At 45.0% G+C, this 16,363-nt stretch overlaps 1 protein-coding gene across 1 annotated transcript in view; it reads right to left on the bottom strand.

The window, feature by feature from the left end:
• Positions 1-16,363, bottom strand: part of OTOG (otogelin) — a 595,066-nt gene that overhangs the window by 422,362 nt on the left and 156,341 nt on the right. Inside the window, exon 15 of the mRNA XM_075326471.1 lies at positions 6,123-6,300. Within this exon, the coding sequence (XP_075182586.1) occupies positions 6,123-6,300 (178 nt within the window). The remainder of the gene's footprint in view (positions 1-6,122; positions 6,301-16,363) is intronic.

The following is a 16,363-nucleotide window of genomic DNA, read 5'->3' on the forward strand; positions in this document are numbered from 1 at the left end:
TAACGCTGTGTATGCAGCGCATACAGCTGTATCGGCGATAGGACAAAGGACGGAGCTGCGACACTGATGTCTGACACCAAAGACGCAGAAGGCAGATAATGGCGATCGTGAAGAAAATGTCCGGTTTTATAATGCAGGGACATGTGACATGCAGATCCTATCACACATGCCGTTGCTTCTCTGCCTCAAAGTCCACTTAGGTGTGTGTGTGTCTGTGATTGGCTGACATGCTGGCCCGCCCCACAAGACGCGCGCGCTTAGGGAAGGAAGACAAGAAAAAAAAAAAAAAAAATGGCGATCGCCATTATAGAAACAGCAGTGATCTGAAGGCGCTGTTCACGCACACTATACACTGAAATGTGATAATAGTTTGATTCACAGAGTGACTTACACTATTACAGCAGAAACCAAGCTAAGATTTAGCTGTTTTTTGGCTGCTAGAACCGTTCTCGAACGTTTCTAGAACTATCGAGCTTTTGCAAAAAGCTCGAGTTCTAGTTCGATCTAGAACATGCCCCAAAATCACTCGAGCCTAGAACTGGAGAACCACGAACCACGAACCGCGCTCAACTCTAGTGCTGAGGAGAAGGTTTGAGGGCAGAATACTGAGGAGGCAGCTGTAAGTAAAAGAGGAACTGAGATGCATTGGAGCAGAAAGGAATGAATGCTGAGGAGACAGCCGGAGGTAAAAGAGGAACAAGGAAGACACAAATCCAGGGCAGAAAGAAACACTGAGGAGACACAGACTGCGGGACACATCACACAGTGTATATTCTAGTGTATATGCATTCTATATGTATTTGGATATGGTATATATCATATACTGTTGATTGTAGTTTATACCCACAGCACTTGCACTTTACATATGAATTGGGTACATTATTTATAGTATACTGCGTTCTGCACTAGCACTTTACATATGAATTGGGTACATTATTTATAGTATGCTGCGTTCTGCACTAGCACTTTACATATGAATTGGGTACATTATTTATAGTATGCTGCGTTCTGCACTAGCACTTTACATATGAATTGGGTACATTATTTATAGTATACTGCGTTCTGCACTAGCACTTTACATATGAATTGGGTACATTATTTATAGTATACTGCGTTCTGCACTAGCACTTTACATATGAATTGGGTACATTATTTATAGTATACTGCGTTCTGCACTAGCACTTTACATATGAATTGGGTACATTATTTATAGTATACTGCTTTCTGCACTAGCACTTTACATATGAATTGGGTACATTATTTATAGTATACTGCGTTCTGCACTTGCACTTTACATATGAATTGGGTACATTATTTATAGTATACTGCGTTCTGCACTAGCACTTTACATATGAATTGGGTACATTATTTATAGTATGCTGCGTTCTGCACTAGCACTTTACATATGAATTGGGTACATTATTTATAGTATACTGCGTTCTGCACTAGCACTTTACATATGAATTGGGTACATTATTTATAGTATACTGCGTTCTGCACTAGCACTTTACATATGAATTGGGTACATTATTTATAGTATACTGCGTTCTGCACTAGCACTTTACATATGAATTGGGTACATTATTTATAGTATACTGCGTTCTGCACTAGCACTTTACATATGAATTGGGTACATTATTTATAGTATGCTGCGTTCTGCACTAGCACTTTACATATGAATTGGGTACATTATTTATAGTATACTGCTTTCTGCACTAGCACTTTACATATGAATTGGGTACATTATTTATAGTATACTGCGTTCTGCACTTGCACTTTACATATGAATTGGGTACATTATTTATAGTATACTGCGTTCTGCACTAGCACTTTACATATGAATTGGGTACATTATTTATAGTATGCTGCGTTCTGCACTAGCACTTTACATATGAATTGGGTACATTATTTATAGTATACTGCGTTCTGCACTAGCACTTTACATATGAATTGGGTACATTATTTATAGTATACTGCGTTCTGCACTTGCACTTTACATATGAATTGGGTACATTATTTATAGTATACTGCGTTCTGCATTTGCACTTTACATATGAATTGGGTACATTATTTATAGTATACTGCGTTCTGCACTAGCACTTTACATATGAATTGGGTACATTATTTATAGTATACTGCGTTCTGCATTTGCACTTTACATATGAATTGGGTACATTATTTAAAGTATACTGCGTTCTGCACTAGCACTTTACATATGAATTGGGTACATTATTTATAGTATACTGCGTTCTGCACTTGCACTTTACATACAGTTAGGTCCAGAAATATTTGGACAGTGACACAATTTTCGCGAGTTGGGCTCTGCATGCCACCACATTGGATTTGAAATGAAACCTCTACAACAGAATTCAAGTGCAGATTGTAACGTTTAATTTGAAGGTTTGAACAAAAATATCTGATAGAAATTGTAGGAATTGTCACATTTCTTTACAAACACTGCACATTTTAGGAGGTCAAAAGTAATTGGACAAATAAACCAAACCCAAACAAAATATTTTTATTTTCAATATTTTGTTGCGAATCCTTTGGAGGCAATCACTGCCTTAAGTCTGGAACCCATGGACATCACCAAACGCTGGGTTTCCTCCTTCTTAATGCTTTGCCAGGCCTTTACAGCCGCACTCTTCAGGTCTTGCTTGTTTGTGGGTCTTTCCGTCTTAAGTCTGGATTTGAGCAAGTGAAATGCATGCTCAATTGGGTTAAGATCTGGTGATTGACTTGGCCATTGCAGAATGTTCCACTTTTTTTGCACTCATGACCTCCTGGGTAGCTTTGGCTGTATGCTTGGGGTCATTGTCCATCTGTACTATGAAGCGCCGTCCGATCAACTTTGCGGCATTTGGCTGAATCTGGGCTGAAAGTATATCCCGGTACACTTCAGAATTCATCCGGCTACTCTTGTCTGCTGTTATGTCATCAATAAACACAAGTGACCCAGTGCCATTGAAAGCCATGCATGCCCATGCCATCACGTTGCCTCCACCATGTTTTACAGAGGATGTGGTGTGCCTTGGATCATGTGCCGTTCCCTTTCTTCTCCAAACTTTTTTCTTCCCATCATTCTGGTACAGGTTGATCTTTGTCTCATCTGTCCATAGAATACTTTTCCAGAACTGAGCTGGCTTCATGAGGTGTTTTTCAGCAAATGTAACTCTGGCCTGTCTATTTTTGGAATTGATGAATGGTTTGCATCTAGATGTGAACCCTTTGTATTTATTTTCATGGAGTCTTCTCTTTACTGTTGACTTAGAGACAGATACACCTACTTCACTGAGAGTGTTCTGGACTTCAGTTGATGTTGTTAACGGGTTCTTCTTCACCAAAGAAAGTATGCGGCGATCATCCACCACTGTTGTCATCCGTGGACGCCCAGGCCTTTTTGAGTTCCCAAGCTCACCAGTCAATTCCTTTTTTCTCAGAATGTACCCGACTGTTGATTTTGCTACTCCAAGCATGTCTGCTATCTCTCTGATGGATTTTTTTCTTTTTTTTCAGCCTCAGGATGTTCTGCTTCACCTCAATTGAGAGTTCCTTAGACCGCATGTTGTCTGGTCACAGCAACAGCTTCCAAATGCAAAACCACACACCTGTAATCAACCCCAGACCTTTTAACTACTTCAATGATTAGAGGTTAACGAGGGAGACGCCTTCAGAGTTAATTGCAGCCCTTAGAGTCCCTTGTCCAATTACTTTTGGTCCCTTGAAAAAGAGGAGGCTATGCATTACAGAGCTATGATTCCTAAACCCTTTCTCCGATTTGGATGTGAAAACTCTCATATTGCAGCTGGGAGTGGGCACTTTCAGCCCATATTATATATATAATTGTATTTCTGAACATGTTTTTGTAAACAGCTAAAATAACAAAACTTGTGTCACTGTCCAAATATTTCTGGACCTAACTGTATGAATTGGGTACATTATTTATAGTATACTGCGTTCTGCACTAGCACTTTACATATGAATTGTGTACATTATTTATAGTATACTGCGTTCTGCACTTGCACTTTACATATGAATTGTGTACATTATTTATAGTATACTGCGTTTTGCACTTGCACTTTACATATGAATTGGGTACATTATTTATAGTATGCTGCGTTCTGCACTAGCACTTTACATATGAATTGGGTACATTATTTATAGTATACTGCGTTCTGCACTAGCACTTTACATATGAATTGGGTACATTATTTATAGTATACTGCGTTCTGCACTTGCACTTTACATATGAATTGGGTACATTATTTATAGTATACTGCGTTCTGCACTTGCACTTTACATATGAATTGTGTACATTATTTATAGTATGCTGCGTTTTGCACTTGCACTTTACATATGAATTGGGTACATTATTTATAGTATGCTGCGTTCTGCACTAGCACTTTACATATGAATTGGGTACATTATTTATAGTATACTGCGTTTTGCACTTGCACTTTACATATGAATTGGGTACATTATTTATAGTATGCTGTGTTCTGCACTAGCACTTTACATATGAATTGGGTACATTATTTATAGTATACTGCGTTCTGCACTAGCACTTTACATATGAATTGGGTACATTATTTATAGTATACTGCGTTCTGCACTTGCACTTTACATATGAATTGGGTACATTATTTATAGTATACTGCGTTCTGCACTTGCACTTTACATATGAATTGTGTACATTATTTATAGTATACTGCGTTCTGCACTAGCACTTTTTTTCATCACCTTTTGATTGAATTAACCGCTTTTCAGCCCACATTGCATTGGTGATATCCTATCAATTTATATATAAAGTTTCATATACATGTTATTTATGCTAGATTGTACTTTGTCATCTAAATTGCAGACCAGTTTAAGTTGCTTATTTCCATCTGGGTGACATCCTGCTCCCTATGCCCAGCGCTTTAACATTTATATATTGTAAACTTGTCTTTTGTCTTATGTTGGTTTCAATATTTGTCATTTATTGCCAATAATAAAAATTGTAATGATTAAATATACTGGTGTTCGTTAATATGTAAATCAGGCCTCGAACTCTGCTCACAAAAAATGTCCTCACTCTGGCACAGGCCAGCATCAGATTTAGCACTGTGTGGGCACAGGCCAGCATCGGACTTAGCACTGTGTGGGCACAGGCCAGCATCGGACTTAGCACTGTGTGGGCACAGGCCAGCATCGACTTAGCACTGTGTGGGCACAGGCCAGCATCGGACTTAGTACTGTGTGGGCACAGGCCAGCATCGGACTTAGTACTGTGTGGGCACAGGCCAGCATCGGACTTAGCACTGTGTGGGCACAGGCCAGCATCGGACTTAGTACTGTGTGGGCACAGGCCAGCATCGGACTTAGCACTGTGTGGGCACAGGCCAGCATCGGACTTAGCACTGTGTGGGCACAGGCCAGCATCGGACTTAGCACTGTGCGGGCACAGGCCAGCATCGGACTTTGCACTGTGCGGGCACAGGCCAGCATCGGACTTTGCACTGTGCGGGCACAGGCCAGCATCGGACTTAGTACTGTGTGGGCACAGGCCAGCATCGGACTTAGCACTGTGTGGGCACAGGCCAGCATCGGACTTAGTACTGTGTGGGCACAGGCCAGCATCGGACTTAGCACTGTGTGGGCACAGGCCAGCATCGGACTTAGCACTGTGTGGGCACAGGCCAGCATCGGACTTAGCACTGTGCGGGCACAGGCCAGCATCGGACTTTGCACTGTGCGGGCACAGGCCAGCATCGGACTTTGCACTGTGCGGGCACAGGCCAGCATCGGACTTTGCACTGTGCGGGCACAGGCCAGCATCGGACTTTGCACTGTGCGGGCACAGGCCAGCATCGGACTTAGCACTGTGTGGGCACAGGCCAGCATTGGACTTGGCACTGTGTGGGCACAGGCCAGCATCGGACTTAGTACTGTGTGAGAAATGTCAGTGTTACGCACACGTACTCTTGGTGCCAATATGGAAAGAATTTAAAGGGCCACAGGCCAAGTATGTAGTTGAATGCTACACCTCACTGCGAATCTGCCCTGCTGGACCGATAGCCAGTGTGGCCTGGCTATCACATTAACCATACACTGAACTCCTACACACACATCTCTGTACATACAGAAAGTCATCCTGAGCGTTGTCATTGAACGTCCCGCAGAGACCGGCCGTGTCGTCTTTCCAGCGTCCATCCACTTGTAGGTAAAGCCGCAGACCATCCCGGTCATACAACAGCTGCAGCCCCAACACGGTCTTCACTTGTACAAACACTGAGGATAAATGTCTGATCTCAAACACGTCTGTAACGAAAGTAAAGATAAGAATGAGCAATTGCCCTACGTCTCACACTATCCCGTGCACAAATTCCATCCACATGTGATGACTCAGGATCAATGAGGAGTAGCTGACAGCGGGGCTACTCATATTACTACTATTCCTACTTATGCCAGATGTATTATGCATTATGTTCAGTATATCAAGGGACATTAACCATTGTTTCATATTGGACTGTCTGCTGCCTCTTTCTGTATTCTAATTTGTGGAATGTCTGCTGATTACGGAATGCATCAGCACCCTGCGGTGCACTAGTCTGAAGATGGAGGACAATTATGCAGTCTAATTGAATCAGCGAATAATTAGATAATCGTCATGATTGTATCCCCCCAATCCTGTAAGGCACAATACCCTGAAATGGGACCTAAGGGCTATAAATAAGGCCTTGCTCCTGTCACCGGCGTCATGCTACAGGACTTCAGTCTAAGGTCCATGGTTCCAGCTGGACGATCACAGAACTGCTCCTTTATCCAACACTGAGCCCACAAATTTGCTCGGAAAATCAAGGTTAGGCGACTTACCTCGCTATGCTCTGTCACACACACAATCGCCATCCGCACACACACTTCACATCCATATAGAGACACACACACATACGCCATCCATATAGAGACACACATTCCACACACACACACACACACACACACACACCATCCATATAGAGACACACACTCCACACACACATACGCCATCCATATAGAGACACACACTCCACACACACACACACACACACACACACCATCCATATAGAGACACACATTCCATACACACACACGCCATCCATATACAGTCACACACTCCACACACACACACACACGCCATCCATATAGAGACACACACTCCATACACACACACACACACACACGCCATCCATATAGAGACACACACTCCACACACTCACACACACGCCATTCATATAGAGACACATATTCCATACACACACATGCCATCCATATAGAGACACACTCCATACACACACACACACCATCCATATAGAGACACACACTCCACACACACATACGCCATCCATATAGAGACACACACTCCACACACACACACACACACCATCCATATAGAGACACACATTCCATACACACACACGCCATCCATATACAGTCACACACTCCACACACACACACACACGCCATCCATATAGAGACACACATTCCATACACACACACGCCATCCATATACAGTCACACACTCCACACACTCCACACACACGCCATCCATATAGAGACACACACTCCACACACTCACACACACGCCATTCATATAGAGACACATATTCCATACACACACATGCCATCCATATAGAGACACACACTCCACACACACACACACACACACACACACACACACACCATCCATATAGAGACACACACTCCACACACACATACGCCATCCATATAGAGACACACACTCCACACACACACACACACACACACACACACCATCCATATAGAGACACACATTCCATACACACACACGCCATCCATATACAGTCACACACTCCACACACACACACACACACACGCCATCCATATAGAGACACACACTCCACACACTCACACACACGCCATTCATATAGAGACACATATTCCATACACACACATGCCATCCATATAGAGACACACTCCATACACACACACACACCATCCATATAGAGACACACACTCCACACACACGCCATCCATATAGAGACACACACTCCACACACTCACACACACGCCATTCATATAGAGACACATATTCCATACACACACATGCCATCCATATAGAGACACACTCCATACACACACATACACACACACCATCCATATAGAGACACACACTCCACACACACGCCATCCATATGGAGACACACACTCCACACACTCACACACACGCCATTCATATAGAGACACATATTCCATACACACACATGCCATCCATATAGAGACACACTCCATACACACACATACACACACACCATCCATATAGAGACACACACTCCACACACACGCCATCCATATGGAGACACACACTCCACACACTCACACACACGCCATTCATATAGAGACACATATTCCATACACACACATGCCATCCATATAGAGACACACTCCATACACACACACACACACGCCTTCCATATAGAGACACACCCTCCATATACACACCCACACTCCATCCATAAAGAGACACATATTCCATACACACACACACACACACGCCTTCCATATAGAGACACACCCTCCATATACACACCCACACTCCATCCATATAGAGACACACATTCCACACACACACACACACCATCCAAATAGAGACACACACTCCCCACACACACGCCATCCATATAGACACACATTCCATACACACACACACACACACACCATCCATATAGAGACACATATTCCATACACACACACGCCATCCATATAGAGACATACTCCATACACACACACACACGCCATCCATATAGAGACACACACTCCATACACACACACACGCCATCCATATAGAGACATACTCCATACACACACACGCCATCCATATAGAGACACACACTCCATACACACACACGCCATCCATATAGAGACACACCCTCCATACACACACACACATGCCATCCATATAGAGACACACACTCCACACACACACACGCCATTCATATAGAGACACACATTCCATACACAAACACACGCCATCCATATAGATACACATATTCCATACATACACACACACACCATCCATATAGAGACACATATTCCATACACACACACGCCATCCATATAGAGACACACTCCATACACACACACACGCCATCCATATAGAGACACATATTCCATACACACACGCCATCCATATAGAGACACATATTCCATACACACACACGCCATCCATATAGAGACACATATTCCATACTCACACACGCCATCCATATAGAGACACACACTCCATACTCACACACGCCATCCATATAGAGACACACCCTCCATACACACACACACACCATCCATATAGAGACACACTCCACACACACACGCCATCCATATAGAGACACACACTCCATACACACACACACACGCCATCCATATAGAGACACACACTCCACACACACGCCATCCATATAGAGACACACACTCCACACACTCACACACACGCCATTCATATAGAGACACATATTCCATACACACACACGCCATCCATATAGAGACACACCCTCCATACACACACACACACACACACACACACGCCTTCCATATAAAGACACACCCTTCATACACACACCCACACTCCATCCATATAGAGACACATATTCCATACACACACACACACCATCCATATAGAGACACATATTCCATACACACACATGCCATCCATATAGAGACACACCCTCCATACACACACACACACGCCATTCATATAGAGACACATATGCCATACACACACACGCCATCCATATAGAGACACACTCCATACACACACACACACGCCTTCCATATAGAGACACACCCTCCATACACACACACACACGCCATTCATATAGAGACACATATGCCATACACACACACGCCATCCATATAGAGACACACTCCATACACACACCCACACTCCATCCATATAGAGACACATATTCCATACACACACATGCCATCCATATAGAGACACACCCTCCATACACACACACACACACACACCATCCATATAGAGACACATATTCCATACACACACGCACCATCCATATAGAGACACACATTCCACACACACACACACCATCCATATAGAGACACATATTCCATACACACACATGCCATCCATATAGAGACACACCCTCCATACACACACGCCATCCATATAGAGACACACACTCCACACACACACGCCATCCATATAGAGACACACACTCCACACACACGCCATCCATATAGAGACACACACTCCACACACTCACACACACGCCATTCATATAGAGACACATATTCCATACACACACACGCCATCCATATAGAGACACACCCTCCATACACACACACACACACACACACACACGCCTTCCATATAAAGACACACCCTTCATACACACACCCACACTCCATCCATATAGAGACACATATTCCATACACACACATGCCATCCATATAGAGACACACCCTCCATACACACACACACACGCCATTCATATAGAGACACATATTCCATACACACACACGCCATCCATATAGAGACACACTCCATACACACACACACACGCCTTCCATATAGAGACACACCCTCCATACACACACACACACACGCCATTCATATAGAGACACATATGCCATACACACACACGCCATCCATATAGAGACACACTCCATACACACACCCACACTCCATCCATATAGAGACACATATTCCATACACACACATGCCATCCATATAGAGACACACCCTCCATACACACACACACACACACACCATCCATATAGAGACACATATTCCATACACACACGCACCATCCATATAGAGACACACATTCCACACACACACACACCATCCATATAGAGACACATATTCCATACACACACATGCCATCCATATAGAGACACACCCTCCATACACACACACACACACACACCATCCATATAGAGACACACACTCCACACACACACGCCATCCATATAGAGACACACATTCCATACACACACACGCCATCCATATAGAGACACACACTCCACACACACACACACACCATCCATATAGAGACACACACTCCACACACACACACGCCATCCATATAGAGACACATATTCCATACACACACATGCCATCCATATAGAGACACACCCTCCATACACACACACACACACACACCATCCATATAGAGACACACACTCCAAACACACACACGCCATCCATATAGAGACACACATTCCATACACACACACGCCATCCATATAGAGACACACACTCCACACACACACACACACACACACACACACACCATCCATATAGAGACACATATTCCATACACACACACGCCATCCATATAGAGACACACCCTCCATACACACACACACACACACGCCATCCATATAGAGACACATATTCCATACACACACACGCCATCCATATAGAGACACACCCTCCATACACACACACACACACGCCATCCATATAGAGACACACACTCCACACACTCACACACACGCCATTCATGTAGAGACACATATTCCATACACACACACGCCATCCATATAGAGACACACTCCATACACACACACACACACACGCCTTCCATATAGAGACACACCCTCCATACACACACCCACACTCCATCCATATAGAGACACATATTCCATACACACACACACACCATCCATATATAGACACACCCTCCATACACACACACACACATGCCATCCATATAGAGACACATATTCCATACACACACACGCCATCCATATAGAGACACACTCCATACACACACACGCCATCCATATAGAGACACACATTCCATACATACACACACACACACACACACACCATCCATATAGAGACACATATTCCATACACACACACGCCATTCATATAGAGACACACACTCCATACACACACACACACACGCCATCCATATAGAGACACATATTCCATACACACACGCCATCCATATAGAGACACATATTCCATACACACACACGCCATCCATATAGAGACACATATTCCATACACACACACACGCCATCCATATGGAGACACATATTCCATACATACACACACGCCATCCATACAGAGACACACTCCATACATACACACACACGCCATCCATATAGAGACACACCCTCCATACACACACACGCCATCCATATAGAGACACACACTCCACACACACACGCCATCCATATAGAGACACACATTCCATACACACACACGCCATCCATATAGAGACACACTCCACACACACACACACACACACACACACACACCATCCATATAGAGACACACATTCCATACACACACACGCCATCCATATAGAGACACACTCCACACACACACACACACACACACACCATCCATATAGAGACACACATTCAATACACACACACGCCATCCATATAGAGACACACTCCATACACACACACACGCCATCCATATAGAGACACACTCTCCATACACAGACACACACGCCATCCATATAGAGACACACACTCCACACACACACACGCCATCCATATAGAGACACACATTCCATACACACACACGCCATCCATATAGAGACACACACTCCACACACTCACACACACGCCATTCATATAGAGACACACATTCAATACACACACACGCCATCCATATAGAGACACACTCCATACACACACACACACGCCTTCCATATAGAGACACACCCTCCATACACACACCCACACTCCATCCATATAGAGACACATATTCCATACACACACACACACCATCCATATATAGACACACACTCCACAAACACACACCATCCATATAGAGACACACATTCCATACACACACACACACACACCATCCATATAGACACATATTCCATACACACACGCCATCCATATAGAGACACACTCCATACACACACACACACCATCCATATAGAGACACACCCTCCATACACACACACACACGCCATCCATATAGAGACACACCCTCCATACACACACACGCCATCCATATAGAGACACACATTCCATACACACACATACGCCATCCATATAGAGACACACTCCACACACACACACGCCATTCATATAGAGACACACACTCCATACACACACACACACACGCCATCCATATAGAGACACACATTCCATACACACACACGCCATCCATATAGACACACACTCCACACACACACGCCATTCATATAGACACACACTCCATACACACACACACACACGCCATCCATATAGAGACACACATTCCATACACACACACGCCATCCATATAGACACACACTCCACACACACACACGCCATTCATATAGAGACACACATTCCATACACACACACGCCATCCATATAGACACACACTCCACACACACACACGCCATCCATATAGAGACACACATTCCATACATACACACGCCATCCATATAGACACACACTCCACACACACACACACACACACACACATACGCCATCCATATAGAGACACACACTCCATCCATATATAGACACATATTCCATACACACACACACGCCATACATATAGAGACACATATTCCATACACACACACGCCATCCATATAGAGACACACTCCACACACACACACGCCATTCATATAGAGACACACACTCCTTACACACACACACACGCCATCCATATAGAGACACATATTCCATACACACACACGCCATCCATATAGAGACACACTCCATACACACACACACGCCATCCATATAGAGACACATATTCCATACACACACACACGCCATCCATACAGAGACACACTCCATACATACACACACACGCCATCCATATAGAGACACATATTCCATAAACACACACACCATCCATATAGAGACACACACTCTATGCACACACGCCATCCATATAGAGACACACACTCCATAACTCCATAAACACACACGCCATCCATATAGAGACACACACTCTATGCACACACGCCATCCATATAGAGACACACACTCCATAACTCCATAAACACACACGCCATCCATATAGAGACACACACTCCATACACACACACGCCATCCATATAGAGACACACACTCCATACACACACACGCCATCCATATAGAGACACACACTCTATGCACACACGCCATCCATATAGAGACACACACTCCATAACTCCATAAACACACACGCCATCCATATAGAGACACACTCCATACACACACACGCCATCCATATAGAGACACACACTCTATGCACACACGCCATCCATATAGAGACACACACTCCATAACTCCATAAACACACACGCCATCCATATAGAGACACACACTCCATACGCACACACGCCATCCATATAGAGACACACACTCCATACACACACACACGCCATCCATATAGAGATACACACTCCATACGCACACACGCCATCCATATAGAGACACACACTCCATAACTCCATAAACACACACGCCATCCATATAGAGACACACACTCCATACACACACACGCCATCCATATAGAGACACACACTCCATACGCACACACGCCATCCATATAGAGACACACACTCCATACACACACACACGCCATCCATATAGAGACACACACTCCATACGCACACACGCCATCCATATAGAGACACACACTCCATACACACACACATGCCATCCATATAGACACACATTCCATACACACACACACACCATCTATATAGACACACACGCCATCCATATAGACACACATTCCACACACACACCATCTATATAGAGACACACACTCCATACATACGGATACACTACCGCCAGCTATATACACGAACACATTGCATTCATATAGAGACACACTCCATCCACACACACATGCCATTAGTCTACACCAATACAAGTATGCACCATATAAGTATAATGCAATTATTATTATGATGATGCACTTGGTCATCTATCATCACTTTTCTGCCATCCAATCATCATGTCTATCTTCCCACAGGTATGTGTAATCAGCCACCCTACTTTCCCATGAACTGATCTCCCTCCTTTGCTGCTTGTATCATCTAATATGCTTCTAACTGCCCCCTCCATCATCCTGTCCCCACTTTCTTTATGACCCCCTCATTTACTCTGGCTATGGAACCCCACATCTGGGCTCAGCTTTGGTTTGAGTGATCTAGATAAGTTACGACCCCTTCACAGCTGATTGCACTTGTATGTGTATAAATTGTGCCCCTGAAGTCTGTATAAGACTTTAGTCTGCATCAATAATACATCCCCATTGTAACTTCTAACCCTCATCCACGATCTATGACAAATTTTCGGAACCCTTCTAACCTCAAACCCATTCCCTCAGCCCCTGCTCCCCCAGTCTTCATTCCCCAAGCACCCGCTCCCCTAGTCCCTCTAACAGGAGTCCTATGGAACACTCACTCTATCTGCAATGAACTTTCCTACATTCATGATTTTTTTCATCACAAATAAACTTTCCGTCCTCGACATCACAGAAGCCTGGCTCACCCCCTCTGACGCTGCCTCTCCTGGCTCACCCCCTCTGACGCTGCCTCTCCTGGCTCACCCCCTCTGACGCTGCCTCTCCTGGCTCACCCCCTCTGACACTGCCTCTCTTGGCTCACCCCCTCTGACACTGCCTCTCCTGGCTCACCCCCTCTGACACTGCCTCTCCTGGCTCACCCCATCTGACACTGCCTCTCCTGGCTCACCCCATCTGACACTGCCTCTCCTGACTCACCCCCTCTGATGTAGCCTCTCCTGGCTCACCCCCTCTGACGCTGCCTCTCCTGGCTCACCCCCTCTGACGCTGCCTCTCCTGGCTCACCCCCTCTGACACTGCCTCTCTTGGCTCACCCCCTCTGACACTGCCTCTCCTGGCTCACCCCCTCTGACACTGCCTCTCCTGGCTCACCCCCTCTGACACTGCCTCTCCTGGCTCACCCCATCTGACACTGCCTCTCCTGACTCACCCCCTCTGATGTAGCCTCTCCTGGCTCACCCCCTCTCACACTGCCTCTTCTGGCTCACCCCCTCTCACACTGCCTCTCATGGCTCACCCCCTCTGACGCTGCCTCTCCTGGCTCACCCCCTCTGACACTGCCTCTCTTGGCTCACCCCCTCTGACACTGCCTCTCCTGGCTAACCCCCTCTGATGTAGCCTCTCCTGGCTCACCCCCTCTGACGCTGCCTCTCCTGGCTCACCCCTTCTCATACAGCCTCTCCTGGCTCACCCCCTCTCACACTGCCTCTTCTGGCTCACCCCCTCTCACACTGCGTCTCATGGCTCACCCCCTCTGACACTGCATCACCTGGCTCACCCCCCCTGATACTGCCTCTCCCGGGACACCCCCTCTGACACTGCATCTCCTGGCTCTCCCCCCCTGAT

This window comes from Anomaloglossus baeobatrachus, chromosome 10 (assembly GCF_048569485.1).
Source record: "Anomaloglossus baeobatrachus isolate aAnoBae1 chromosome 10, aAnoBae1.hap1, whole genome shotgun sequence".
Classification (NCBI taxonomy): Eukaryota; Metazoa; Chordata; class Amphibia; order Anura; family Aromobatidae; genus Anomaloglossus; species Anomaloglossus baeobatrachus.